Below are 26,664 nucleotides of genomic sequence, written 5' to 3'. Positions count from 1 at the left end.
AGGACAAAACTAAATTAAAAAAAGCATATGCACCGTGTTACGTCGACAGGTATTTCTAATATTTTGTCCAGCACATTCAAATCGTTGAGATTTGATTGCTATGATTTGGTGCTATTCAACAGCACGAGACCACATCCACCAAGGAAGGTTGCACAACTTTAACCCTGACACCAGGACATCATTGCACCTGCCAGCTGAATCCGTGTCTCACGACAAAACAAACTTTGCAAACAAGAAAACAAACACACACACACACGCATGCTGGTTTTGCATTGTTTGTGTGGACATATAGACATAATGCATTCCCTAGTCTCTTACCTTAACCTTAATCACAGGCTACTAAAGACATGTACACACACACGTCGGTACTCTATAAAGTAAGGCATTCCCACCTCATACCGTGCCGTGTTTTGCATCTTGTGGTGAACACACACGCACACGCACACACAGAAAACAGGTTTATAGGTCACTTGTTTAAACACCATTTAGAATTTGTCGTCATACGCACAAGCACAGGTGTGCTTGTCTGTCAGAGTAATATTATATATGTGATGTTTCTGTTGGCGAAACGCGTTATTCCTTTTTGGATGAACGTCACGGTGAGGTCACTGCATGGAGCGGTGGTTAATTTTGATCGTCACATGGTTATTTTAATGTCTGTACACTAAGTAATTGCGGCGGGTTGTTGTTTCTCCATCTATGAAGCCTTGGTTGCCTCGTGTCTGGCTTATAGCAGACAAACAAGAATACAGATATAGGTTTAGTGACTCATTTTCTACCCTAATTTTACTACAGTGAAGTGACCAAAATCACCCCCACACACACACCTTACACACTAGAACAAAAACAGCGAATGACTTTTGGGTAGTTTATTATTTTCAATAAAACATAAAACGTTGCCATAAAAGCTGAACACACAAAAGTTAAAAATATATATACATATATATATAAAATCACTATTACTATTCTATATGAGATATTTACAGATATCTCATATATAAAAGATTTCTAATCTGTTGAGGGGATTCTAAGTGAAAGATGAGACATTCATTCATTCATAAGCCCGTCAATATCATTGCACATTCAACTTACTGACGCAGATAAATCATTTACTGCTCAGACACAGACAGCATTGTGTAAAAAGGGTGTAACATGGGAAATGTATTGAATTTCTCACCTCACTCTCATCACGCGTGTTGAACTGTTCATCACTGAAGCCATTTTTCAGACTGAATACTAAGTATGAAGTGGTTTTGAGTCTGCGTTTTTATAGTGAGCCAGCACAGTAAAAAAACTCACTCCTTATGAAAGGTGTTTGACTTAAGTGGGTTCGTGTTTTGGCCTTCGCTGAACTGTAATTGCAGAGCACTAACCACAGCCGCCTGCAGAATTATTGTTCATTCTCTGACCCCCGCAGAAAGATGCATTAGAGAGGAGCTGTGGCAGAATGTTATGGCCAACTGGGGTGAAACATCCCTATCCACAAGCCACAGAGGTGGAAAATAAAGTGCCCCAGATTATTTCTTTAAAAGGTGTCATAGGCTCCTCAGATGCAGTATTACGGCTTTTTTCCACTACCCAGTTCCAGCACGGCTTGCCTCGGCTCGGCATGGCTCAACTCCACATGGTTTAGTGTGGTTTTCCATTATAGTACCTCCTCAACGTGGAGTCATCATCGCACGGCTAAATGTTGCAGTTTTAACTGATCTGCAGTTCTGCACTGTTCGGTTTCATTCTTGTTTTGGACATCACGCTCATGACTCTTCCAGTGCCGACACGCTGCCAATCAGTAGCCGGCAGTCTGTCGACGTCACATTTAGTATCGGCTCAGCTTGTTTTGAACCTTGTCAGAGCAGATATTAAAAATAAGTACCATGTACTATCACTAATGGAAAAGCAAAAAAAAAAAAAGTGCTGTTGGGTAGTGGAAAAGCGCTATTAGCACAGCCCTTCTGCATTTAGTCGTCCGGTATGGGGGAGTTACAGTTACCATGATAGATATACACGGGTCCATCACAGCGATAATACAGCTGAAACACGTTTCCGTATCCGTGGTCCCTCCACCACGTGCACAGCTGTCTGTTCCAGCCACAGAGCAGGGAATGAAACAGTTCAGGATGCTCCATGCCAATCATGGTGAAGAAGTCCTGGTCACCAAGGTGGCCCCGGAAACGATACTGGTCAGCCAGTTTGGCCACGTTACTGGGCTTCAGCAGTTCGTTGTAGAGAACCGAGGTCCTCATTGCTCTTAGGTCCAACAACATCACACCACTGTTGAAGCCCGGGAGGCCGTCGGGAGGAGGCTCGCCAACTTTACTCTGAGGGTTCTCCTTCCGATACTGCCAAAAGGTGTGTCTGCAGAAAGAGGAAGACAGGTGCATGATGAAGGTGGAATTGACTGTGGCAACTTATTCAGCACAATCAGCAGGTGAGGAAAGTGATTTATATTATTCTGCTGAACATTTAGTCTCAGAATTTACAATAATTAAAAAACATTATTCACATCAAGTGGCTTAAAGTCAATAGATCTAACTGCAGATTTGCCTGTGTGAAGGGTTAGGGTTAAAGATACAGTGTGTCAAATTTAGCAGCACTTATTTGTGAAGTTGCATGTTGAAGATCCCTCACCTTCCCTTCCAAGTGTGCTGGAGAAGCTATGTAGCCTTCATTTGGCATCAAAATTCAAACGTTGGTCCATTATGAGGCTATTGTTAAAACACTGTGGTCCAAAATGACGGCCTCTGTGGAGCTGACACAGCTCGTGATATAAATATCAACATTTTCATTCTGGGATAATGAAAACCAACAACTAATACAATTGTACAATGAAAAAAAACTGAAATTCCTGGCAAATGAAAATAAGTTCACCTAAATTTTACACAATGGACATTTAAGTAAACTGAAAGCGTTACCAAGCTATTCATACCACTTATTTTGCATATGAATTTTATTATGCCACATTTTGAGGCCTACAGAATTACTTCTGATTTTACCCAACCCCAGTATAGGTACAGCATAGTACAAATAAAAAATGAATAAATTGTCAAATAAAGACACGGGTGAGAGATTAAATGCAACTGTATGGACTCCAAATGTTGTAAACACCAGAGAAGAATTAAAAGAACAATTTTTGGAAGCATACATGACACATCTCCCCCTGTAAAACACAATTACTTTAGTTGAGTGAGTAAAAACAATAACTTCCTGTAACTAATTTCTGTCCACCGTCAATGATGACTCATGTGATTGTGGTCATATATGAGCATGTTTGGGCAAGTGAGGGGAATGTTTCACTTGTTTACTGAACACTGGCCAAAACAGGAAAACGGTTCAGACGACTGTGCTAACTTGGCACTAGGGCTGGGTGATATGGGCAAAAAATAGCTTATAATATATTTGTACAGATTTTGACTATAACGATAATTATTCAAAACCAACCATTCAGGGAATAAATCTTTCCCACAACTATCTCAAGTACTGAAACACATTGATTTAATCTTTGAACCAATTGAGGGTTTTCTTTAAAACTTATTTCTTATATTTTGATAACAGATTTTCCAGGAAAGGTAGTTACTATTAGTACAACTTTGACTTTGTAATAGGTTATGCATCGAGTAAAGGACGGTGATACTTGACGAACATGCACACTGGAAAAAGTATCAAGCAACATCTTTTTACTTTCCTAAATGAGCGCAATAAATCATGTTATTCAATGGTCAGTTTTTGTTGTTCTTGGTGTTTCATGGCAGTCGGCGTCCGTGATGTTGTTTCCTTGTGTCGATTTTTCACAGTTCCTACCTCTAAAACAGCTGGGCTGCAAACAGATTGTATATGCATGTCAGGACTGTCAAGAGACGTTTAAGATTTATTCATGATGAATTGTGTTTTTGTCCATATTATCAATGCCTAACTCTAACCTGAAACACAATTCTAACCTTAAAACCAAGCTTTAACCCTAAAAAAAAGTCCTTTAAATTTAAGAGGACCAGCCAAAATGCCCTCACAATAAAACAGAATGTCCTCACAGTCCACTACAGACATGTGCACACATGCACGCACACCCACAACTGGAGTTGTTTATTCTTATCACTGACCAAGCTAAAAGAAACCTCTACATTAAATATTAATGGTACACAGTGCACTCCAAAACACATGGGGATAGTGGAAAAGGAGCAGTTTAAAAAAAGAAAGAACCACGCCAGCTCTTTTGGTGCAGATAAACACGTGAGAAAAATCACATTGAGTAATTATGCTTGTTATAGTAGAGAATACTCCCCCCCACACACCGTGTGTGTATGTTTGTGTACAGTTTGTTTAAATCACGAGGGATTCTCTGAGTCACACTTTGATATTATTATTACTGACCTATATTTTGCAGCTGCAGCATGTCAGCACAGTTGTATAAAGTCTGTTGATTTGGTAGCTGGGGACCAGTGGTCCCCGTGGAGCATTCATCATTTTAAGGAGTTACATAGAGACTACGTGCCGGCAGACACATTCTGGGTGAGCGTGCCCCATAAGGGAACATTTACAAAACTTCACTATTCTGCTGTTTTGACATAATGTACCAAGAGACTAGCACTGCATTTATTTTAGTTTCATGACAGGCTTTGATGCTCGTCACCAAGCTGTACAAAAGCCTGATAATGACCCATTCATTTGATTTGACTTAAAATCATCATCAGCATAATGTAAACATTTTTCCAGTCAAGTGCTTACTTAATAACACCAGGGATTATTTAGAGAGCTTCAGACATGATGCACAATGGTACATGTTTACAATTACTAGTTTAACCTAATTCTCACGCACTGTATAAAATACACCAACACTTAAATATAACCTAATAATAATAATAACCTAAACAATACATTTACTCCCATGATACCTTATGGCGCTTTTCCACCACATGGTCCCAGCGCGACTATACTCGCCTCGGCATGGCACGGATATTTTGCTTTTCCATTAGCGAAAGTACCTGGTACATTTTCAGTACCTGCTCAGGCTCAAGTGTGACGTTGTCAGACTGCCGGCCACTGATTGGTCAGACTGGTGTCACTGGAAGAGGCGCAAGAATCAAACCGAACAATGCTGTTACTGTAGATCAATTAAAACGACTTCAAAATCCTCAAAACGTGCGTTAATCTCCATCATTCAGCAAGGACGTGTCACAATATTTAACAGTGGAGTCTGGTGTATTTAGCGACAGCACTGCTGAATTCTCTTGTACTTGTGCAATGACAATTAAGAGATTACAATTCTGATGACACACAGGTCACCCTCACACACTCATTGTCTATCGCTTTATCCTCCACATGAGGGTCGCGGGGGGAGTTTGAGCCAAACCCAGCCGACATAGGGCAAAAGGTAAATCCTTGAAACATCGTCAGTCCATCACGAGACAAACATAAAACTTCAGCATATACGGGGCACTGTGACAAAGGTTCTTTTAATCATGTCTGATGATGTTGTGAAATTGGAGTGTCGAGTACAGGATGTAGCTCTGTTGTCTGTGACAATGTTCCTCTGATCTGGTGTACTCAAACTAGACTGAGTCAAATGTCACAGACTAAGCCTCAGACTGTCACTAAGATCACTGCTCCAAGTGCCACAAGTGCCTCTTGTCCGGCCCTGCCAGTTCACAGCGCCATCGTCTACTCTACCGCTTCCAATTTTCAACCTTTCAAGTTAAGTGTCTCTCTTGGTTGTGAAAGAACGAAAAGCATTAGCAGGTGATGGGGACATTCTGTACTGAAATCCCACCCAAATGTCTCCCCCACTTTGTTCAGGACAAGAAACAGCCTGAAAGCTGTGTGTGACACTTACTGACAAGCGGGAGTCTGGTTCTGGGATGCACACATAGCAGTTTGGCAACATAATGGTCATAAATTGAAGAAAATAAAGTCAAAATGTTGAGCCATCAAACGATTAAGTATATGGTGCTTTTGCAGATTTATAATTGAAATCAAATCATGAAATATTTTGATCAGAAAAAGAGAGACAGGAATGTCCCAATTGGAACCTTGTACACAACTCAATACTATCTGAGTGACAACACTGAGAAAAATGATAAATATTTCACACAATATCAGATTCCACCCTAGACCAAAACTTGAGAATACGTGGGATGTGCCACACGAAGGAGACTCGACGTGTTTCATGCTGATGTCTTTCATTGTGTTTGTGGTTTCGACTGTAACACTTATGTAAGTGGGTCTTGTCTCCTGGGGTTTAAAACATAACAGATGCAGCTGCAGAGAGAAGACATGTGGCATTTTTCCCTGATAATGAACTTTTCATTGGCAGGATGTTCTCTGAATGTGGCTGGTGGGAGGATGTGTGTTGTTGTTCTCCTGCATAATGCTCTGTCCATTAGCACTGAAACAGAGTGGGAGCTGAGAGCCCTCTCCACTCTTCACAGGAAGACACCGCAGTAAAGAGGAAGCACACAATGGCTTAAAAAAATATATAGCTTTAATATTTCAAAGTACATCAGCCACTGACTATTGGCAAACAAGCCCATTCAACAGGCTTAAAAAGTGATGCTGGATTTGTTTCCTGTATCTTAACCTGTATAAAAGATACCCTGACAATGTATCACTGATGGTTTATATTGGGATGTAGTGCCACTGCACTGACAAATCCTCCTCCATTCTCGTGAATTTCATGAATCACAATGTAATGAATCGGATTACAGTCTATACTTTTACATATGAGTCAATAACGTCTTTTTGCTTGTACAATGATGAAACTGACATCTGTTAAAGCATAACCTAAAGCCCTTCTTACTCAACAAGTTCTTAGATCAAATTAGTTTCTCCAGTCAATATAAATTGTCACTCAAATATTAAGCTCCCAATCTTAAAACTACAACAGAATAAATGTGGAACATGCTTTGAAACTCTCAAATTGAAAAGGCCAAAAAATTGGTATGGAAGTTTTGTGTTTCGAAAACCCACACAGACATCTCTACACACAAAATGGTCTACAATGGCTGAGGACCAGTTTTGACATCCCAGTTCTGTGTTTACTGTACAGAATGAGCGACATTATCAGGGGGTTCCCGAGGTTTGTAAACCACTGAGGCTGAACATCAGCGCAGCAGAGTCACAGATCTGTTTATAGATGCTGGTGTTGACTGAAGTCTGCCAGGAAAACTAAAGCTCCACTTCTCTAACTACGTGCTCAGAAACCTGAAATCACCAACATCAACGGTTACTGCAGACTAAACATGACTGATATCTCACTTATGCCAGTGAAAACAAATGCACTTAAGGTGCAACATAGAGACAAGTTAATCTAAGATTAAGAATGACTTTTCCAGCAGAAAATGACAAAGATATGACACTTTGACTCTCTATAATGAAATAACTCCATGCTGTTCTCTCTCCCGAGTCCCCCCACAGTTGGTAAATGGTATCATTTGTTACAACTGTCATAAAATACAGTATAATACGGCTGAACTGTGATGTATGCCATACATTAGAATGGAATTTGTAGCTCTTTTTGTGGCACCCACTGAAAACCACAAGTTACACAGTGCCAATGCAGGCGATGCTGACCTGCTCAGGCTTTGTCAGAGACATCATTCATCCTGTCCCAAGTTCATGTAGCATCAGAATAATCTTGGAGACATTATTTGAAGGGTGAAATCCTACAGTGTGTCACTTTATATATACACATATGAATTAAAGAGGAAACTTGCATGACACACATTTACAGGTAGAGAAAATGCTAATAAATGCTATAGTAATACTTATGAGTAAAACATTTGAATAAAGACATTTAGGGTGTTTAGGGAATCGATTTTACACTTTTGTTTTACTGATCTAGTGATTTTGATCAAGACTGACATCAATACGGAGTAATTATTGGCTGCCCCTTAGTTGAAAACAATGGACTTGGATTGTTTTAACTAAAAAAAAAAAGTTCTGCATGACAACAAAAGGGTCACTACAACTTGAAATTATTATTAAATGTTCTTGATGGATATAAATTCATTTATGAACCAGACATATAGGGCAGATGATACAACGGGTTGTAAGAGGTTATACAGGGACCTTTCTGTGTGTTGCCAAAGGATATGAGAAAGTTGTTTATTTACTCGAGACAGGTCTGACAAAATGGTATATCCAATTCATAGGATGAGTGCAAAATATTTCCTGACAGGAAGCGTCTCTCTGCTCAGATCCTGCCAAACCCTCAATTATTCATTTTAAAAAAGCTTATTCATAAAAAAACATTACATCTTTCTCATCAGTCAGTGTAGCACCAGCTCTTTGCGTCCACTCAACTCACTGGCTACGATCACAGATTACTAGTATTTTGCAGCACTGTTTTGATGCTGCCAGGTAAATGGATTGGGTTTGGTTTGTAATTTCCTGCAGGTTTTCATTCATTTATTTATTTATTATATGGGGAGTGCAGAACACTTAGGGCTGGGGGATATGGACAAAAACAATAATATTCCAGTATAATTTGGCTGAAAAGCAACATACTTTATATTTATATATGAAAGAGAGAGAAATAATTGAGTCGGGAGGAGCTGTATGAAGCCCACTTGGGGCTGTGAGAGTACATGTGCCTATCCTCCTCTTCCTCACACACACTTGAGCTGTTGTGAGCAACACTGGACCGAGATAGAGCGTGAGGTAAGTTACTTCTCTCATGCTCCCATTAAAATCCTTTAGAACTTCAATCACTCTGACAGAGAAGACTCTTCTCTGCTCAGTGTGGATGGAATTGGGTAATTCTGTACCACATTGGAAAATATATCTGGATGTCACAAGTATGACTTGTGTCCAAGTGAGATGCTTGAAAAACAAAACAAAGTATGACACTATTTCTAGGTCAAACACTTTATTAAATTACATTATGTGCCACATTAAAACGGTTAAAGGTTGAGGCTACCTTTAATGTGGTGGACACAGCAGAAGCCCTTTAATACTTGTTGTGCTGTAGTGTGTTGCGTAGTGTTTACCTGTAAACTGGCTGCATCTCTCTGGCGATGCCTATAACTGCACCTGGAGGAAACTGGTCAAATTCTTGGAAGAGGTCTCTGATGTTGGTCCGGTATTTCAGATCCAGGTCAAGCTGCACAATTCGTGTCAAATCTTTAAAAAAAAACAAAAAAAAAACAAAAACACATTTACCGCATCACTTTGTGGCAACTGCAACCAAAATACACCAATTAACGCTTAAGTTTAATCAATGATTGTTTTAAACATAAGCACTAACAGGATAGTTATTGTTTGATGACGGATGAGTGACCTACATTCATGTGGATAAAAAAATTCATTATTTATTTTAAACCAAGTTGAAGAAAGGAAGATGATGGTAGGAGATGCACTGTATATGCAAGAGTAAGGGCTGGAATTCTTGACATCTAGCACATCACACAGTGACTGCCTGCCTTATCACTTCCGGGAGGCCCTACTCTGGAAGACAGGGTAATAACAGGAAATTAGAACAGACTGCATGACAATGTCTCTCCATTGTAAGGCGTAAAGGATGGAAAGCAAATTGCAAATACTATCAATTTGTGCACAGCTTGTGTTTTCACAACTGTGAAAGTATGCACAGTAAATAATTAACACTGTATCTTGTGCAAAGATAAACATCAAAATGGTAACCAGGATATTCGGGCCCTCATCTGTTCATTGTTTCGGGCTTCCTATGTTTTGCTGGTTGGCATGGCACTGAAAAGATGGGGAAATACTCAGGATTGGTGCACCACAGCGGGCACAACCTAATGAGTGCACTGATGGAAACAGTTGCCATGTCAGCATGAGAGATGCCATCAGATGACAATAGCCTGTTGTTCGTTGGCAGTAAATGTTTATTGGCAACACGAAAGGTTTGGCTTGATGGCATCTGTGGAACTGTTACAGCTGGAGCTGTGGGACTTGGAGGATGGAGCTACTTAGGAAGTATTAGCTGCACAAAATATACATGCTTAAAATGTATTAAGCTTAATTAGAGTAATGGCAGCAAAAATGTGTGTAGCACAAAATGCTACTAGTTCAAAAAGGTTTTATTGAACCGTGTAGAACTTTCCCACCATGAGCATCCAGTGAGAAGTGAAAAGTTAAATCCTTATACAATATAATTGATCAAAAACTGGTATTTTGGTCATAATCAGTATTATACCAAGGATATAAAAAAATCCAAATGTCCCAAAAACAGCATTATGGATCACAACTGCCTTAAAAGAACAACAAATAATGCCATCCAACAATACACAGAGTTATTGTGCAGTGTATCTCTCAAATAATCAACTATTAGAGACTTGGACATAGTATATATGGTCAAAACATGACTGATGAAGACTCAGCGACCTGTTTTCTGTGCTCTTCAAACAAGGAAGCGGCCATGGCGAGTCTTTCATGCATTGTGGCAACAGCGAGGGGCATGGAATGTAATCTATGAGTGGTGGGCGCCTTTTGTTTGGACAGACGGGGCTTAGCTAGAGGAAGTGAACCAGAAAGAGGGTCTTAAGTTGTTACAACATTGTAATGTTTTGGATTTGATGATCAGTGACAAGTTCTCTGAAGGTGATAATGGTGGCATATATGATCAGTGTTTCAAAAGTAAAACTTTCCATCAAAAATGATAGAGGAACATCACCTCGAGAAATTCACAAGTGTTTGCAGTTGAACCAGGATTGGGACATAACTTTGCCTCATTTTAGGACTGACTGACCATCTCCAGATATATTTACCCAGGAGTTTTCCTTTGTTCTGTCTCTCAACACTATCACTTTGTACAATTCTTGAATGCACCGTTTTTGCTTATTTTTGTTGCACTTCACCGGCCGTTCTTATAAACTTGAGAGTTGACTGGGATTGTTTTGAGTCAAGTTTGATTGTGCCGTGCGTGTCTATGTTTTTAGGTCCTTCTTTGTGTTTTCTAAATTTCTGAATTGAGTTTTCAATATAGGGTAACCGGTGGGTAATGTGGCTGTACAGCCAATTTGCCTCGCTTCGGCTCAGCCGATCAACCTGATTCTCTGATGGCTGAGATAAAATGAGGACGATGCCAATGAATGATGAAAGTAATTGCACCAATTAGATCAATTAGCCCAGGAGAAGTTGACAGTAAGCAGTAAATAAAAGGTTCATTTAGAATTGGTATGGGGGTGTCGTAAATGTATTGCAGGAGTAAAACCTTTAGCGTGGCTTAGAGCTTGCTTGAGGGTTTGATTAAAAGAGGCATTATTAACTAAACCTTTACTCACCCACAACAACAACAGGGACGCTGTTATTCAACATGACAATTTTTCAGAGAGAAAGTGGGTCAATCTAATTAACCTCTAAAAATCAGTCTTGATGTGAGCATTTACAGCCTCTTTGTAAGGGTCAATGTTTTCTGTTCTGTCCAGCATTTCCTGGAAGAGACACTGGTCTACTCTATTTTTAAGAAGTAATCACTTGGAATTAATTTAAAAAAATCATCAGTTTACCCTGGCATTGAAACACGCGTGTATCGTCACGTAACACAAATTAATTAGAGGAGGCGACCAGACAAATAAAGAGAAGAAACAATGAAGAGAGGAAATACATAATTGAGCTTTAGAGCAGCATTGTCTCTGAATGAATTAAAAATAGCATTTATTCTATCCAAATAGCATTTTTAAACCCCCTTTAGTAATGATAATGATGGAGAGCCAGGCTACAACTGGAAATTAATGAATACAAAACTGAAACAAAGTGAGCCCCTTGGTTGGCTTTCATCACGATTGTTTTTGGAAACTTGTATTTCATTGGAAATATTTCCTTCAGTAATTAATGTTTAGTTTTATTGTAGACTCAAATGACTGGAAGCCTTCCTGTTTGTAAACTCCAGTATGCTTTTCCTCATGCATGTCCGGTAGACTGGATATGCTTTTTGTCACCAATGGCTGTTTTCCTCGCTTTTCCTCGAAAATACGGCCCTTCAATTTTCTTCCACTTCACGTGTGTGTAACATGATCATTCTTGTTGGTGGTAGTGAAGTCTGCTTAAAGATTTTATGACGAAGTCCACATTAGACCCTTTGTCGACCTGAACCACTATATAATCGGGATGCAATCAGGACATTTAAATTCAGCCTGAGTGTGTGCCGTTCCACCATTCCAGTCACGCTCACTCTGTTACCTTACATCCATATGAGAGAGAGTCATTAGCTTTGTGTTATTAGCTCAGGGGGAAACAGTGTGGGAGGTTTGATCGTTGCAGAAATGTCTACTGAAAAGGTAATAAGACCAGATATTAAAGCCACTTGATTCTTAACAGGTTTAATCAGCAGAGCAGCGGTGTGTCTACAATGTTAGTTTTGATCATATAACCACTTCCCTCGCTTCTTTTTCACATCGGTGGTGCCACTTTTATTTTAGGTGGGGAAAAAAAAGGGTTAGAGTTGTTGAAGAGGCTCAAGTCCAAACATGCCGGGACCTCTAGAGGGGCCGCAGAACACGTAACACCTTGTCACCAACAAAAACAGTTTCTTAGGAACCTTTATCATTAATTACCGCAGAGGTCCACTGTGGAGTTTTATTGATGTCCCTCTGAGGACTGGTGGTGTTAAAATAGTCCTCTCTCTACATGACTGCTTTCATTATGGTGTGTGAACCTGTCAAGGTGGAAAAAAGCTGCCGAATACCTAAGGAAATAATCTCATGTTCACTTATTCTTGTTTGGACTGTATCTTATCAGAGACCACCTGTCCATTCGCAAATGAAGACCATAAGACATGGATGAAAGCTCAAGAGCATTACATTTTTTAAACTTCTATTGTAGATCATTATTAAAGACAAGGTCACAGTCAAGGATGAGCTTTCATGCTCATTAGCATGCAGTAAATAATGAGAACCATTGATCTGAGGCCTGAACTATTGTTTCTTTGTCATTCATTTAAATCATAGCTAATGCTGGCACACAATTTCAACTCATCAACTAATAGAATACGATTGACTTCCAGCTGACATTTGTCCAACAATATGGTCAATGGTTCCTAAACCAAAGGTTGAGTGATTTCATTATTATGACCAAAATATTGAGGGGTATTGTGTAAGAAATTGCTCATGTTCATTGTCATCACCCCTATTTTGCATGTAATTTTAAAACACTGACAAAAAAAGAAGACTGTAACTTTAATGTCATTAAAACAAACACTTTCATTCAGGCTGTGTAGCTAAATCCAAACTTCTATAATGGTCTTCCTTTCCCCCAATAAAATCTACAGAATGTTAAAAAAAAGGGTCAATAAATGACTAGATTTGTGCACCACATATCCTTGCACTAGATGAAAGCCTTTTTATATAGAGATAGGCGACTGCTTGGAAACACAGGGTAGATGGGTGATGTGTGGCTGATCAATAAGTAATTTAGGCAAGCAACAAGACACAGACACACAACTCCAGTTCAGCTATCACACAAAAAACACTGTTTAAATGTTAACATTTAGACAAAATCAAACCAGACTTCCCTAGGGGCAGAATCAGTTATCATCCTTTTTGTCTCAAGAAAAAAAAAAACATTCAGCTTTTTCATTACAGCTGTGCACCTTTGTTTTCAAATAACTTTTAAATAACATTGTCATGATCAAAATAAATAATAAAATAAAACCTGAATGAACCTGGATTTGACCACAGAGTTTAATCAAACCCCTTAAAAGGAGCATGTAGACAAACATTGTATTTCTTTCATCTGAATAAATAAAAGGTTTTTGACTTGAGCAAATTAACCTGATTGTCTCAGTGCTGTTGTTTACCTTGGGAGTGCAAAACTATGAGTCAACACCAACACAGGGTGCACATACTGTATGTGGGTAGCAATGACAGAAAATACCCCCTCTCGCTCCACAGGGGTCCTGACGCATGTCACATGTCTCTTTGCTACCTGGCTATTCTACCTTCTCCAGCTGTGCGCTGTGCCAAAATAGAAAAGTGAGCCTCTAAGTGCATGTTAACACATGTTTGGGTGGACATATTGTAAAGGATAAATCCTTTTCAGCCAAAAGTAAAACTGGAGCTGGGCTGTTAAGGGTCATCTCGCCTGTTCATAACTGTGTATTCAGATAAAGAAAAACTCTAAGTAAGCACACAGGAGTTATTGATCGTCAGCTGCCACCATTACAAAGTTCATATTATTTTTGGATTTTGGTGTTTGAAATGCTTTGGATGAACTCTCAGGACGGATAATAAATGCCATGTTTGTAAAACAAGTACCAAGTATCAAATTATAGAATCAGAACCTGCCTTTACTCAGGTTGGCAGGCTTTTAAAAACAACAAAACACATCTCAAACTAAATAATTCAAGTTTTCTGATGCTGTTGTTTACAAAGAGTCATAAAATACACATTCCAGGTGCATATTTAAATATAGGAATAAGGAGTAATTTAAATATAATAAGGAGCAGCAAAACTATCTGAATGGGCAGTTACCATTAGTAGTAGGACAGATGAGGCAACCTCTTCAGGAAAAGTTATACTTGTAACATTTATCTTTTCAAGTAACTCATTAAACCAACCAGCTAGTACAAAGCTGAGCTGAAGATGAGAAATTGCTACAAAGAAATGTGAGAAGAGGAGTTTCTCTTACTGTCAGGCATGATGTGATGCATGGCTACAGACAGGAAGAAGATGGCATCGCTGTAGTAAGCTCCAGAGCCAGCACTGAAGTACTTCTGCATGGCCTCCACTACAGGGAAGAGCTTCTGTGTGAGAGCAACCACTTCATGAAACAACACCTGCAGGAAAGATCAGCACAGTGGAATCATATCACCACAATAATCATCAAACTGCAGTATAGCTGGGGACCAGTTTTATTCGCATCTGAGATTTCTCTTACAGGCCATATAACAAATCTGTATTACCCCTGGCTTTAAATTTGGTTTGCTAATTTTTCAAAAATAAATACAACATAGGGAATTATAGGCATGTCTGAATCTGTATTAACCAGCTCATTAATGCAGATGGCTGCATTTCAAGATAGGAATCATCATCTCCTTTCAGATCAAGAATAAGCCTCTGTCCTGCATTTCACTTTGCAAGACCAAGTGTAAACTAAGTGTAGAGAAACCCAACAAAGCAAACCAATCCAAAGGTTCCAAGCTGCTAAGCTCATGCCAAGCTGAGGAAACCTCTTACCAATTCAAAGCAGGTGAATGAAATAAGTTTAGGCTAAAAGGAAGCAGTTACATTCACACTGGATGTTGTAGATGATGAGGCATTCCTGAGAAAAGGGGTCTATCTGGTGAGGATGATTTAGGAAGTGGTGAGCAAAAAGTCCACAGAAGTGAAGAAATGAGGCAGGATGTTGTTATATGGAAGACAAAGACCAACAAAGTGGGAACATAAGCCTGTCTTTTGGCAGAACAAAAAAAAACAGTTGAAGAGGTATATCCCCATTGCAGATGTCTTTATTTAACAGGCCAACACTGCCCCCGTGTGTTTCAAGTTTCATCTGCATCTCCAGCCAGTGTTTCTCTTGTAGGATGCCATAATATGGGCTGAGTGATCAGGGTGTTTTAGACTGAGCACTTGTTTGGACCTTTGCCCCATTTCTCTACACTTGCTCTTTTTGTTATTTGTACATTATGACGATCTTCCAGAATATGCTAAAAACATTCAGCTGTCAATAAATGAATAAATAAATAAATACATTTATCTAAATGTAATTATTTTCTTTTGCATATCTGTAAACTGGAGACTTTTCTGTCAAATAAAACACATTTAAACACATCATGTTGGCCTTTGGGAGAAATATCAGATGTCTCTGCATCACATCTACCGCTACATCCACACTACACACATTTTTGTTTAAAAATGCATACACAACCAGTGTTCTAGTGCAGGATTTCCTGAATCCTGGTCCTGGGAACCCACTGCCCTGCATGTTTTAGAGGTTTCCCCTCTAACACACCTGATTCAAATAAATAGGTCATGATCAGGCTTCTGCAGCACTTGCCGTCGAGGTGTGTTGGAATGTGAAACAATTTTCTAGAGACTGCTGGTTTCATTTTTATTTGGACATGCAAAAATAAAGACCTGTGGAAACGGTTATGGTTGGTTCTTATAGGCTACGATGCCTTTTCTCATTTGTCATGCTTGTGTCACATGACCACCTTTTCCAACTACTACAGTGTTTGCATACAAGAACAAGCAATATATAATATTTTGCCTGCCTATTTTTTTTTTAAATATGTGTGGACTAGGTCTATGACAAAGTCAAAACTATTGTCTCCGTCTTGAAACATGCAGGTAATGGATAATTAAGTGCAATACCTTCCTACCTCATACTCAAATGTGGCATCAACAAGAAATTGTTGCAGCATCCTCTCTCCCATTTCTTGACTGGGCTGGTCACTCACGAAATGAAGCACCAACACCTCTCCTTCCAGAAAGTGTCCATGTTTCACCATAGACAACATGGCCACCCGGAACTTGTCCTGCAGGCTCCGGCTCTTGTCCACCTTGGTGAACATCATGAGTGCATGGTAATGTTGGTCAGAAGCTTTGCTGTCCCCATTTTGTGTCCCAAAAACCTCATTCTCGCCTCCAACATCTTGATCCTCCTGTCCTTGCTCCTCTGATCCAGCTGTCTGTGAGAGCCTAGTGTCCACAGTGAGGTCTGCATCATTCCTGTTGATGTTATGGCTGGCCTGGGTCTGCTTGATCCTCTTTGTAGTGCTGGAGAAGTTCTGCTTCTCTGAGCCAAAGTAGTAAAAAGCTACAACAGCTAGTGCAGCAGCCAGGAGAAGCACAAACTGATAGGATCTAAATGTGCTGATCCTACCCATGATTCTGGCTAACAGTCTCAGGATGCCCATATTTTCCTGTTGGCCTCATGAGAATGGGAAGGTAAATGAGAAAACATTCACCATTTTGTGTCCTTTTGGTTCATGGTTATTTTTCAGTTGCCAGCATTTTCCTGGAAGAGAGGGGAAATTAGTTGATTCATGGAAAAACAAATAAGCAGCTTCATTCGATATACAATAAATCTATTAATTCAGTCTAACAAAAATAGTGAAACAAAGAGAGCCATTACAGCTTCTCAACTGAGTAGATTCACCACTTTTTGTCATTAAAATCTATATTGTATATTTGTGAGAGTCTTTGAATCCAAAAAACAACAACAACAATATACTGTCTCTGCAAACCTGTAAATGACATTTTTCCACATTTCATGATTAGTAGATTAGTTGAAAGTAGTTTAGTTCTTAACATTAATAATGGGTTGTGTACTGTGTAACACATTTTATTATTGTAATGATAGCATTATTGTGTTGACTTCACCAATGAACCAACCCAAATTTAAACTTTACAATATTGTTTTTCCGTCTTGCCTTTCGTTTTTCAATTGGGTTTATTTTTAATTAAATATAATAAAATATTTGATGATATTACGTCCTGTTTCAATTGTTTTGTTTGATAATTGTGAATAAATACAACTACTAAACAAGTATGTCTTGATGCTTTCATGACCGTTTCCATACCTTGACCACAAACGTTGCACCGTCAACTATGTAGACCGACTAAAACACCATCTTCTTAGAATGCTCACACAAAACCATCATTTATGTTATGTTATGTTATTTAGTATCCTCTTGCCTGCCCGATACTGCAACTCTGCGTGGTGACATCCCGATAGCTTTTAATCCGTGGATTAGACTTCTCCCTCCAGTTCCTGGATCCTCGACTTTATGAAGAAATACGAAATTTGCCACATATAAGAAGAGTACTCGTCATCGTGCTGCGGTGCAGAAACAACAACAATGGAGTTCTAAAACAGTCAATCTTTAAAGTTACGACACAGTAACCGTCCAGGCAAAAATCTAAATAACTGCAGTAACACACACACACTCACTCTGCAGCTGCAACCTGTTGACACTGTCTGGCTGTAGGGATGCTAAATTAGCAAGCAACGCATTTGCGCCCAGATGCAGATAGTGGAGTTTTCCGTCGTCGACGCTTTGTTTGCGCTAGATTGTTGGAATTCTAAAACATGTGCGTGCAAATCTGTGTCGTGCTAAAACCGCCGCTGAACAGCTACGCGATTTAGAGATAGGTAACTGACTGCAGCAATGTTAGCCGCATGAACCAGCGGCTAGCAGCAACCTAGCAACAAAACCGTGTGACACCGCCTTAGCCACACCCACTCCAAGTAATGCTGCCTTCATGTGCTGTCGGAAAAATAACTTAGATGCTAAAAAATAAATTATGACATTATGATATAATATCATTCTGGTTTGATTAACAAAAACAATCTTGTCGAACATTGAAAGGGGTGAAAACAGAGTGTTTTTGTTGGGAATTTTAATCTTAATTTCTTTGAAAACCTTGAGCAGAAAGACAAAATGAACCCAGGAAATGTTTACATTAGGTGTTTCCTACATACTCATTAATCTAAGGGTAATGCTATTTAAGCGGTTAGATGACTGACTGACATTTGATGCTAGGTACTACCTTCCTGCTTGCATAGAAAACACAAAAACCGTGATTTTGAGTTAGTTAGTTAGTTAGTTAGTTAGTTTGGTTAGAGCAATAAGAGGATATATTGCTGAGTGCTTTATTTTTATCGGTAACTATAATCATTTTTATTTATGTTGTTGCAACAGTCCCGTTTGCATTTTACTTATTTTATTGCTAGTATGTAAACTGTTTCATTTGCAGACTACTGTGTGTCTAACTCATACACTCATCATGTTAGAGTAATGCGTGGACAGTAAATTCGTTTCAAAGCAGCTGGACGACAAAATTGTCTTAAACAACAATGCCAATAAATAAATTAATTAATGACAAAAGCAATTAACTGTGAAAAGAGTATTTCAAAGACTTACATTTCTCTTCCAGATTAAAAAAACATGAACTACAAGTACAACTACAATATAAAATAAAAAATAAATAATGAAGAAACCGACAATGTTTCTGAAATAATATTTAACCTGATTGCCTCTTGTTATCCGAATCGATGTGCTGTACTTGAACGTCGCACCCTCCTGCAGTCTCGGCCGCGGTATTGTTACCCTCGGCTTGCAGCTGTAGTGTGTTCTCGGTCGTGCTGTACGACAACCGCGGTCTGTATCGTTGGAGAGATGCCAATTTTTCTATTCGCCTAATGTTACTCTTTTCATAAAAGTTTCGTAGCTCGTACTTTTAACCCTAATCCCCAGGCACGTTGCTAGCATCGCGCTAGCCATATTGCTAACAGTCGGAAAATGAACTCCAGCACGCACGTCATTCAGGTGACAAATGTCTCCCCGAGCACGACGTCCGAGCAAATGAGGACTCTGTTCGGGTTCCTCGGAAACATAGAAGAGCTCAAGTTGTTTCCACCTGAGTGAGTATTTTTTCATTAAACTCGCACATGTGATACCTCCGCGTACCCCGCGTTCCCCGAAGGCCTGTAGCGCAGAGTAGGCCTCGCTGCATAGCTTGCTAATGCTAACTTTATATTTGCCCGCGCCTTAGCTGAGCTGCAGTCGACCCCGCACCACAAACGCCGTCATTACCGTTTAATAAACACTTATATCTTCATTTTATTCAAATTATTCAGTCATTCCCTGGTCATTTTGTCTTCAAATGTCCATTAATGTTTAAACCAGTTCGACATCATTGGACCTGGTCTTTACACCATGTTAGTGTGCGTGTGTGGTATACTTGCCCAGTCTCGTGACTTAATCAGCGACACAATCAGGGTTCAATTTAATACGTTTCACGTAGTAAATATTTGCACACTAGTGGTTTTAGCTGTTAAACATGACTTCCCCTCCAACAAAACGTTGGTTTACGGGTTAAATGGACCAGTCGATATTGATAATTACCTTAATTGTCAAGTAATGGAAGACAGTTTCTGGTTTTGGACGTGGATGAATGTTGAAGAAACACATCAAGTTAAACATTAAGGTTACTAAATGTGCAAAATAGCAAAGTGTGTGCAGTGCACCAACCCCGTGTTGCTATTTATGGTTATGTAACAACATATTTTGTTATTCACTTGTTACCTAACCCTATTGGTCAGGTATGTGCTCATGATTCAGTAGTATCAATATTATAAATTAAAACATGTTTCCCTGTGCTCAAGGTGATGGTTTTTAGGTTTTTTGTTTTGACTGACCAACTGGTGACAACTGAATTTTTTTGGTAAGATGGCAACAATTGGTATTTGTCAATAGCTTTTTAAAGATGGAGTCCTAATGTGTAACAGACTAGATGCACAACTCGATCATAATCCGTGGCAATTCCTCACATTCTCCATCTTAATGTGTGAGTAGATATTATTTATCAGTTATATTAAGGATAGGAGAAGAGTCACTACAGCTCTAATCTAACTTAAGAAAATGCATTAGAAAAGCATTTTCTTGTGTAAACGTCAACATCAGTGACTTCTTTTAGATTTCACAGATTCCTGCAGAAACTTGAATTGGTGCATTTTCACAAAATCTACAGGAGAAAACAATTGTGCTCTGCTTTGCATTCTCTTATGATTTACATCTGGCCACTTTGCAGGTAGGAGATGTCTTCAGACTGTTTCACTGGCAAACTAGTCAAGCATCAAAATGCAAACAGTAAAGCTGCAACACTCAAGTCATATTACAAAAATCCAATGAGATGAAGATGTTCATTGGTTTAAATGTGCATGACTAGCAGTGTATTTAATTCTTAATAGAGTGGACAAATCATTTACACACTCATTTCAACTATTGTTTAATAAGATTTGTTTCATTTTTTTATTCAATGTGAAATAATGTAAGCAGAGGACACATCAGGCTATGCTGCTTTTCTCACAGCCTTTCATTACCTCAGTTGTCCCTGGGGACACAAAGATGACATGTTGGGTCTCCTTGTTTGTATTCTTTGCACAACATATCTGTATTTTTTTCCAGTGACTCTCCCTTGCCTGTGACTTCACGTGTCTGTTTTGTAAAGTTCCTTGAGTCTGAATCGGTGGGGGTTTCTCAACACCTGACAAACACCGTCTTCGTGGACAGAGCCCTGATTGTGGTCCCTTTTGCGGAAGGTGGGTGTCTTTAATATTCTTATGTCACTCACATGACAGTCTCTGAACACATCGCAATGCATAAGTGTATTTATCAGCATTGAAAACACTATCTGAGCAATTGTGAATTTTTCCTGACCAATCTGCTAGCTAAGCTTTTCAATGCTTGGCATATGTAGGTATGTAAAAGGGATATGTGCATTTGTGTCCATGTCTTTCAACCTAGCTGTAAACTTCTCTCTCTGTTATTTGTGTTGTGGTTTTCATAGTGGACAAGTCATTTGCAGAGAGCCCCTTCCTTGCTGGCTGACAGTGGTCCTCTGCTGCCATCAGGAGATTAGAAAAAATAATGGCACCAGGCTCGCAAGCCACCCTCTCTCTCTTGTTCAGCAGTAATATATTAACTCTGTTTTTTTCTCTCTCTGTTCAAGGCATCATTTCTTTTTTTCTTTTTTTTTTAAGTTAGCTACACAACTCTTAAGCAAAAAATAAGGGAGTTGGGGAGAGGCTTTAGGGCATTCTCAACTCCTCACTCAATCAAAGTATCTTAAAATCTTGCAAATTTAATGTATGTTGATAAGTAGGCATGCACCGAAGTAGGGATGCCCTGAGCAGATCTGCATCAAGGCATTTTCTAAACAAAAATTATGTCTACTGTCAGGCTTGATCCATATCCTATCCTTTGTTTATATTTGAATCATTTTCTACTTTCCTACTTTCAATGCACCAGTTTCCAAAATGTTCCTTAATCCATACTAACAACATTCACTTGAGGAAAAACACTTGATGCTTAAGATTCACCATCAACAGATGTGCAGTTAAAAGGGTCTAATTTGATAATGATAGAAACATGCTGATATTTTACATAAACATGCTGCACTTACACATGGGTGTTTTCACTTACTGGCTGATTAGACCTAATTTTTAGGTTCATGCAAAATGGGGCTGTTGTTGCTGAGGTCACCAAACTCCAGATTCTACCTTAACAAGTGCAGTATCGCTTAGAAATAGAGATGGAGTTGACAACCAAGGTTCAAACTGCTGAGAGGAGGTATAATCAGCCAGACAAGTGAGAATAGTATTTCAGAACTGCACTTGTGGTTTTGGCTCATTTAGGCCAAGTACACAGTGCATCACAAAGAAAAATATAAAAACTGGATCAGGACTTGGTATTTTTTGGCAGATATTAACTTGTTCAGAATGGGAACAAAAAGAAAATGTTCGGGACCTCCCTACACCAAGCATAAAGCATGCAAGATAGATTAACTAATCGGCTCTGCATGCAAGTCTAGATTTTGAAAGTGTGCCACCATCTACTGTTATTTTCAGTGGAAGTTATTTAGCGATTAATCATGATAAGCGCACAGACTGCCTTTGGCTTATACTTGCTTCATGTGCCAAAGCATTATAGTGTTTTAGAATGTGCATTTTTGTTTCCAAATTTCAACTAACAAGCTAAAAAGTAGTGTTAAGCCTCTGCTTGATGTTGCAGTAAAAATGCATTTTTCTTAATTGACCCTCTCCACACATGACTCTGAAAAAGAGTTGAGTGAATCTCACATTTAACAGTGGTATTTCTTTTGTTGTTGTGTTTTACAGTTCTTTTTCCTGGTTCAGCCAGCCCTATATACCAGGCCCTGCTGAAAATGCCACCAACAGTTTTGTCCTCTGCAGCCTTATCCTGTTTCTCAAGTGTCCTTTCTGTTGTGTGTGTGTGTGTGTGTGTGTGTGTGTGTGTGCGAGTGTGTGCGTGTGTGTCTCTCTCCCCCTCTCTCTCTCCCTCTCTCTCTCTCTCTCCCCCCTTTTTTTAAAATGTCAAAATGTCAGATTTAAAGTAGCCTGTTTTCAGATTGCACAACCGTGGATGATCAGCTCCATAAGATCTTCCTTTTTGATTTTTACTGTTTGACCGTTCTTCAGCTTTGGGCACATTTTTCATGATTTTATCACGGCTGTTGCTGGCACTGTTTACTGTAGATAATCTTGGACATAGTTTTTTTTTTAAATTATTTACTTAATGACATACTGTTGGCTAACATCAGTATTGTAGCTCATTAATAGTATTTTATCTGGTTGTAAAGTAAGTTATTTTTTTCCCTTTTCCCCTGTGGTGGTATTGTACAAAGTAACCATGATCAGCCCAGAAAAGGTAACATGACTAAACCTTTTCTGTGTTTTGTATTAATAGTGGTAAGTTGTGTTGAAATGTACCTTTTTGTCTACACCCAAATCATGAACTTTGTTTTCTGTATCTCAATGTTTTTGTGTGCTTTATAGCGAAGCAGCCGGCGTGAGTCGCTTGTTCATAAAACATCTAATGAAAGTTGAGAGCACATCCCACGGGACAACTGGCTGTGCTTGCTTACGTTTGGTTCATGACTTAAAAAACAAGTACAGGTGATAAAATCTTGGCAGTGTTGACCACAGTGTGTATTGTGACTTTTAAATTCATAGCTGCTAATCCTACAATCATACTTTGACAAAAAAAAGTCAGGGATCAAGGATTACAGATGAGTCAAAGTGGATATATTATTATTTTTTTTTATTTTACACTACAGAGTAGTTAGACTGAGGTGGCTTTTCTGCAAGTCTGAGTGTTTATCGATGTTTCTTGGCGCATGTACTGAAATGTTATTTTCCTCCAGGAGTCATTCCTGATGAATCTAAAGCTATGTCGCTGCTGGCTCCAGCCAATGCCGTGGCAGGAATGATGCCCGGAGGTGGCCTTCTTCCAACACCCAATCCACTGGCATCAGTTAGTATTTGCTTAAAGTTTGTGCCTTTTCATAGAAGCAACTACTGTGTCTATACAGCACGGTTTGTTGCATGCAGATGTTCTCATCCGTATTTTCATCATTTAGCTGCTTCTGAGTGCCTTGCCTTGTTTTTCAACTCACCTTTTCCACTATTCCAGATGGGAGCAACACCATTTGGAGGTCTTGGAGCTCCCAACATGGATCAAATGGCTGCCATGGGAATGCCTGGACCAAACATGAACCCTCAGGTGAGCATGTGATACACATTAATAATTGTAGCATTTTCAAACAAAATGTTCTTTTTCTTTTTTTAACTACCTTCTTGTGTCTTTCAGGCTCTGTCTGCGGACTTCCTGAAGCTCATGCAGTCCATGGATCCCAAGTAAGAAACTATAGTGTCTCATTCAGAGACAGAGTGGTGTGCGTACATATATAAGTATATAAGTACATATTATGTGAAAAAATCTAAATGATCACTGTTACTTGCAGATTGAACCCATTAGCGGCTGGACTGAACTTGAATCCAGGACTCAAGAGCGATGCCTCTAACAAGGAGATTGAAGAGGCCATGAAGAGAGTCCGAGAGGCTCAGTCTTTGATCTCTGCAGCCATCGAACCTGGAAGTGAGTGGTTATCTTGTATTAGTGGTTTAGAATAACCTCTTTAAAACTTCAAAAAAAAGTCTAGTGAAGTGTCTATTGAAAATAAATACTTTTCTTACACAAGGAGGCAAAATACAAGCCTCAGACAGTTAATTTTATACGTGACTCTTAATACTGTTTATAAAGGATTCCTGCTTCACTTTAGCAGGTTTTAGAACAGTTAGTCTTAAGCCTGTACTACATGGTTGATATTTAACATTGTGCAATTGTGTTTGTAGATAAGAAAGATGACAAGCGCAAGCATTCCCGCTCCCGTTCGCGGTCTCGTCGCAGGCGGTCCAGATCTCGCTCAAGACACAGGTAAAGACAAAGCTGTCAGCAAGCGAAGTTATGAGCTTTGTGACTACGTACAAAATATAGTTATTATGCTTAACCAACATTTTCGTCATAATTTTGGCAGACGCTCAAGGAGCAGATCTCGGAAGAGGTCACATTCAAGGAGTAGGAGGAGGTCCCGGAGCCCACGAAGGAGGAGGTCCCACTCCCGGGAAAGAGGTCGCCGGAGTAGATCAAGGTCAGCATCTCTAAAAATGTGTAGCAGTCTTGTAGCTGCTACAGTTACTGCAGAAATCATGTCCTGCCATGAGCACATATCCTTATTTAAATACTTCTGTTGCGGTTTCTCCAGCTTTAAAGCCAAAATGCTGCCAAGTTGGCAATTATCCATCTTACAAACTAAGTGTGTCTGCATGATACATGAAGAGCACGGTTATTTGCAGTTAATTGCAATATTTGTGACGTTGTCTCTTGAGCAGGGACCGGAGAAAGGAAGAAAAGTCCAAGAAAAGGTCAAAAACACCCCCCAAGAGCTACAGCAGTGCCAGGAGATCTCGAAGCATCAGCCGGTGAGTGATTTGAGTGCAGTGTTAGACACACGTGCCACTCGTAATGAATTAACTTTCTTTCAGTTCATATTCTGTTAACATTCATAACTCAGTGTTGGGTTTTTTACTTTGTAAATGGACTTTTTGTACTTACTTTTCTCTGTCAGGAGGCACAGGCGAAGCCGCAGTGCTTCTCGTTCCCCCAGGAAGAAGCCTTCCAGGTCTCCATCGCCTAGACGGTGAGTTGAGTGATGTGCAGTATGTCTTAATTTGACACACAAGTACAAGGCTGAAAATAACAATATAATGTATTAATAATATTCATAGTCACAAGAAAGAAAAGAAGAAGGACAAGGATCGTGAGAAGGAGCGGGATAGAGACAGAAGAGAGGACAGGGACCGCAGTAGAGATGAAAGGGAACGCTCCAACAGTAAAAAGAAGAAGAGCAAGGATAAGGAACGCGAACGAGACCGCAAGTCTGATAGTGAGAAAGGAGACGTAAAGGTATGTCCAGCTTTACGATGGGAACATTGAGGAGCTCCCAGCTTCAACCATTTTCAGAATTCCTTTAATTAGTCATTAACGGCGTTAACTTGTGGTGACAACAGGTGACCCGGGATTATGATGAGGAGGAACAAGGTTATGACAGCGAAAAAGAAGGAGACGAGGAGGACGACGAGAGGAAGAGCGACTCTGACTCTGCCTCGTCCCCCAAAGGCCAGGAGGAGAGGGAGAGGTCTGAGGGCCAAATTCCCAAAAAGTCAAAACTAAATGGAGATGATCACCATCAGGAAGACATGGAGATGAGCGATTAAGAACATCCTCAAGACCGTTATCTGTCCACTGTCCTTTTATATTTTTAATATCGGCCACATCATATCTGTGCCTGATCGTTCTGTTGAAAAGATTTGTCGTCTTAATGGTAGAAGCCTTGGGGGAGGGGAGGCGAATGATTTTTGTAAAGATGCGGGAAAACGAGACATAAAATAACACACGTCGTGGTTTTAAATTGTCATTGCTGTACTTTTTTAAGATCTTGTTGATTTTGTGTTCAAACTTTGTCTTTCTGACAGTAGAATACACAGTGTTTTCCTCTGAAATGCTGTATTTGTAAATATTGTCAGAACTGAACCCTTTCCTGAGTCAGACTGTTAGTTATGCACCACTCAGCACTGGCTTTATCTTAGTTTTATTGTTTGTTTGTTTTTGTTTGGGTTGCTGAACCATTTCTGCTCTAAGTGTAATGCACCCAGTCGTGTTTCAGCTTACCTTCCTATTGACAACGCTTTGTAACTGTAGACTGAAATATGTTGCAAGGAAATACTTAGTTTGCAACAGATTTTCCAGAGGAAACAAATAAAAATGGATCAAACCGTCAACTTGTTTTGTCATTTCTGGGAAACAAGAATCTTTTAAAAATTGGTTTCGATATGACGTCATTTTTC

General features: G+C 39.5%; 2 protein-coding genes across 4 annotated transcripts; one reads left to right on the top strand and one right to left on the bottom strand.

The window, feature by feature from the left end:
* Positions 1-854: 854 nt before the first annotated feature.
* On the bottom strand, positions 855-18,208 carry xxylt1 (xyloside xylosyltransferase 1). 3 transcript variants are annotated; one of them, XM_044043908.1, is made up of 6 exons: positions 17,845-18,208; positions 17,474-17,730; positions 16,271-16,908; positions 14,578-14,725; positions 8,979-9,111; positions 855-2,355 (listed from the first exon to the last, which is right to left on the bottom strand). In XM_044043908.1, the coding sequence occupies exons 3-6, from the start codon at positions 16,805-16,807 to the stop codon at positions 1,959-1,961; spliced, it is 1,215 nt and encodes a 404-aa protein (XP_043899843.1). In that variant the 5' UTR covers positions 16,808-16,908; positions 17,474-17,730; positions 17,845-18,208; the 3' UTR covers positions 855-1,958. The 3 variants fall into 3 exon arrangements, with proteins under 3 accessions (XP_043899843.1, XP_043899844.1, XP_043899842.1); XM_044043909.1 differs by having other exon boundaries at positions 17,474-17,676; XM_044043907.1 differs by having other exon boundaries at positions 17,474-18,208.
* Positions 18,209-18,957: 749 nt separating this feature from the next.
* LOC122780722 (serine/arginine-rich splicing factor 11-like) lies at positions 18,958-26,598 on the top strand. The gene is made up of 12 exons (XM_044043906.1): positions 18,958-19,317; positions 20,864-20,997; positions 23,622-23,731; positions 23,891-23,980; positions 24,068-24,114; positions 24,222-24,355; positions 24,613-24,694; positions 24,795-24,908; positions 25,150-25,239; positions 25,386-25,457; positions 25,546-25,723; positions 25,828-26,598. The coding sequence occupies exons 1-12, from the start codon at positions 19,196-19,198 to the stop codon at positions 26,032-26,034; spliced, it is 1,380 nt and encodes a 459-aa protein (XP_043899841.1). The 5' UTR covers positions 18,958-19,195; the 3' UTR covers positions 26,035-26,598.
* Positions 26,599-26,664: the final 66 nt, after the last annotated feature.

Source organism: Solea senegalensis, linkage group LG14 (genome assembly GCF_019176455.1).
Source record: "Solea senegalensis isolate Sse05_10M linkage group LG14, IFAPA_SoseM_1, whole genome shotgun sequence".
Lineage (NCBI taxonomy): Eukaryota > Metazoa > Chordata > Actinopteri > Pleuronectiformes > Soleidae > Solea > Solea senegalensis.
This window is presented reverse-complemented; position numbering and strand designations above follow the sequence as displayed.

Coding starts and splice junctions, on each gene's coding strand:
- LOC122780722 (XM_044043906.1), top strand. CDS start 19,196: ATGAACTCCAGCACGCACGTCATTCAGGTGACAAATGTCTCCCCGAGC. Junction 23,981..24,067: donor GACCAAACATGAACCCTCAG/GTGAGCATGTGA, acceptor TGTGTCTTTCAG/GCTCTGTCTGCGGACTTCCT. Junction 25,458..25,545: donor AGGTCTCCATCGCCTAGACG/GTGAGTTGAGTG, acceptor TAATATTCATAG/TCACAAGAAAGAAAAGAAGA.
- xxylt1 (XM_044043907.1), bottom strand. CDS start 16,807: ATGGGCATCCTGAGACTGTTAGCCAGAATCATGGGTAGGATCAGCACA. Junction 14,726..16,270: donor ATGCCACATTTGAGTATGAG/GTAGGAAGGTAT, acceptor TCTTTCCTGCAG/GTGTTGTTTCATGAAGTGGT. Junction 2,356..8,978: donor GAGATGCAGCCAGTTTACAG/GTAAACACTACG, acceptor CTCTTTCTGCAG/ACACACCTTTTGGCAGTATC.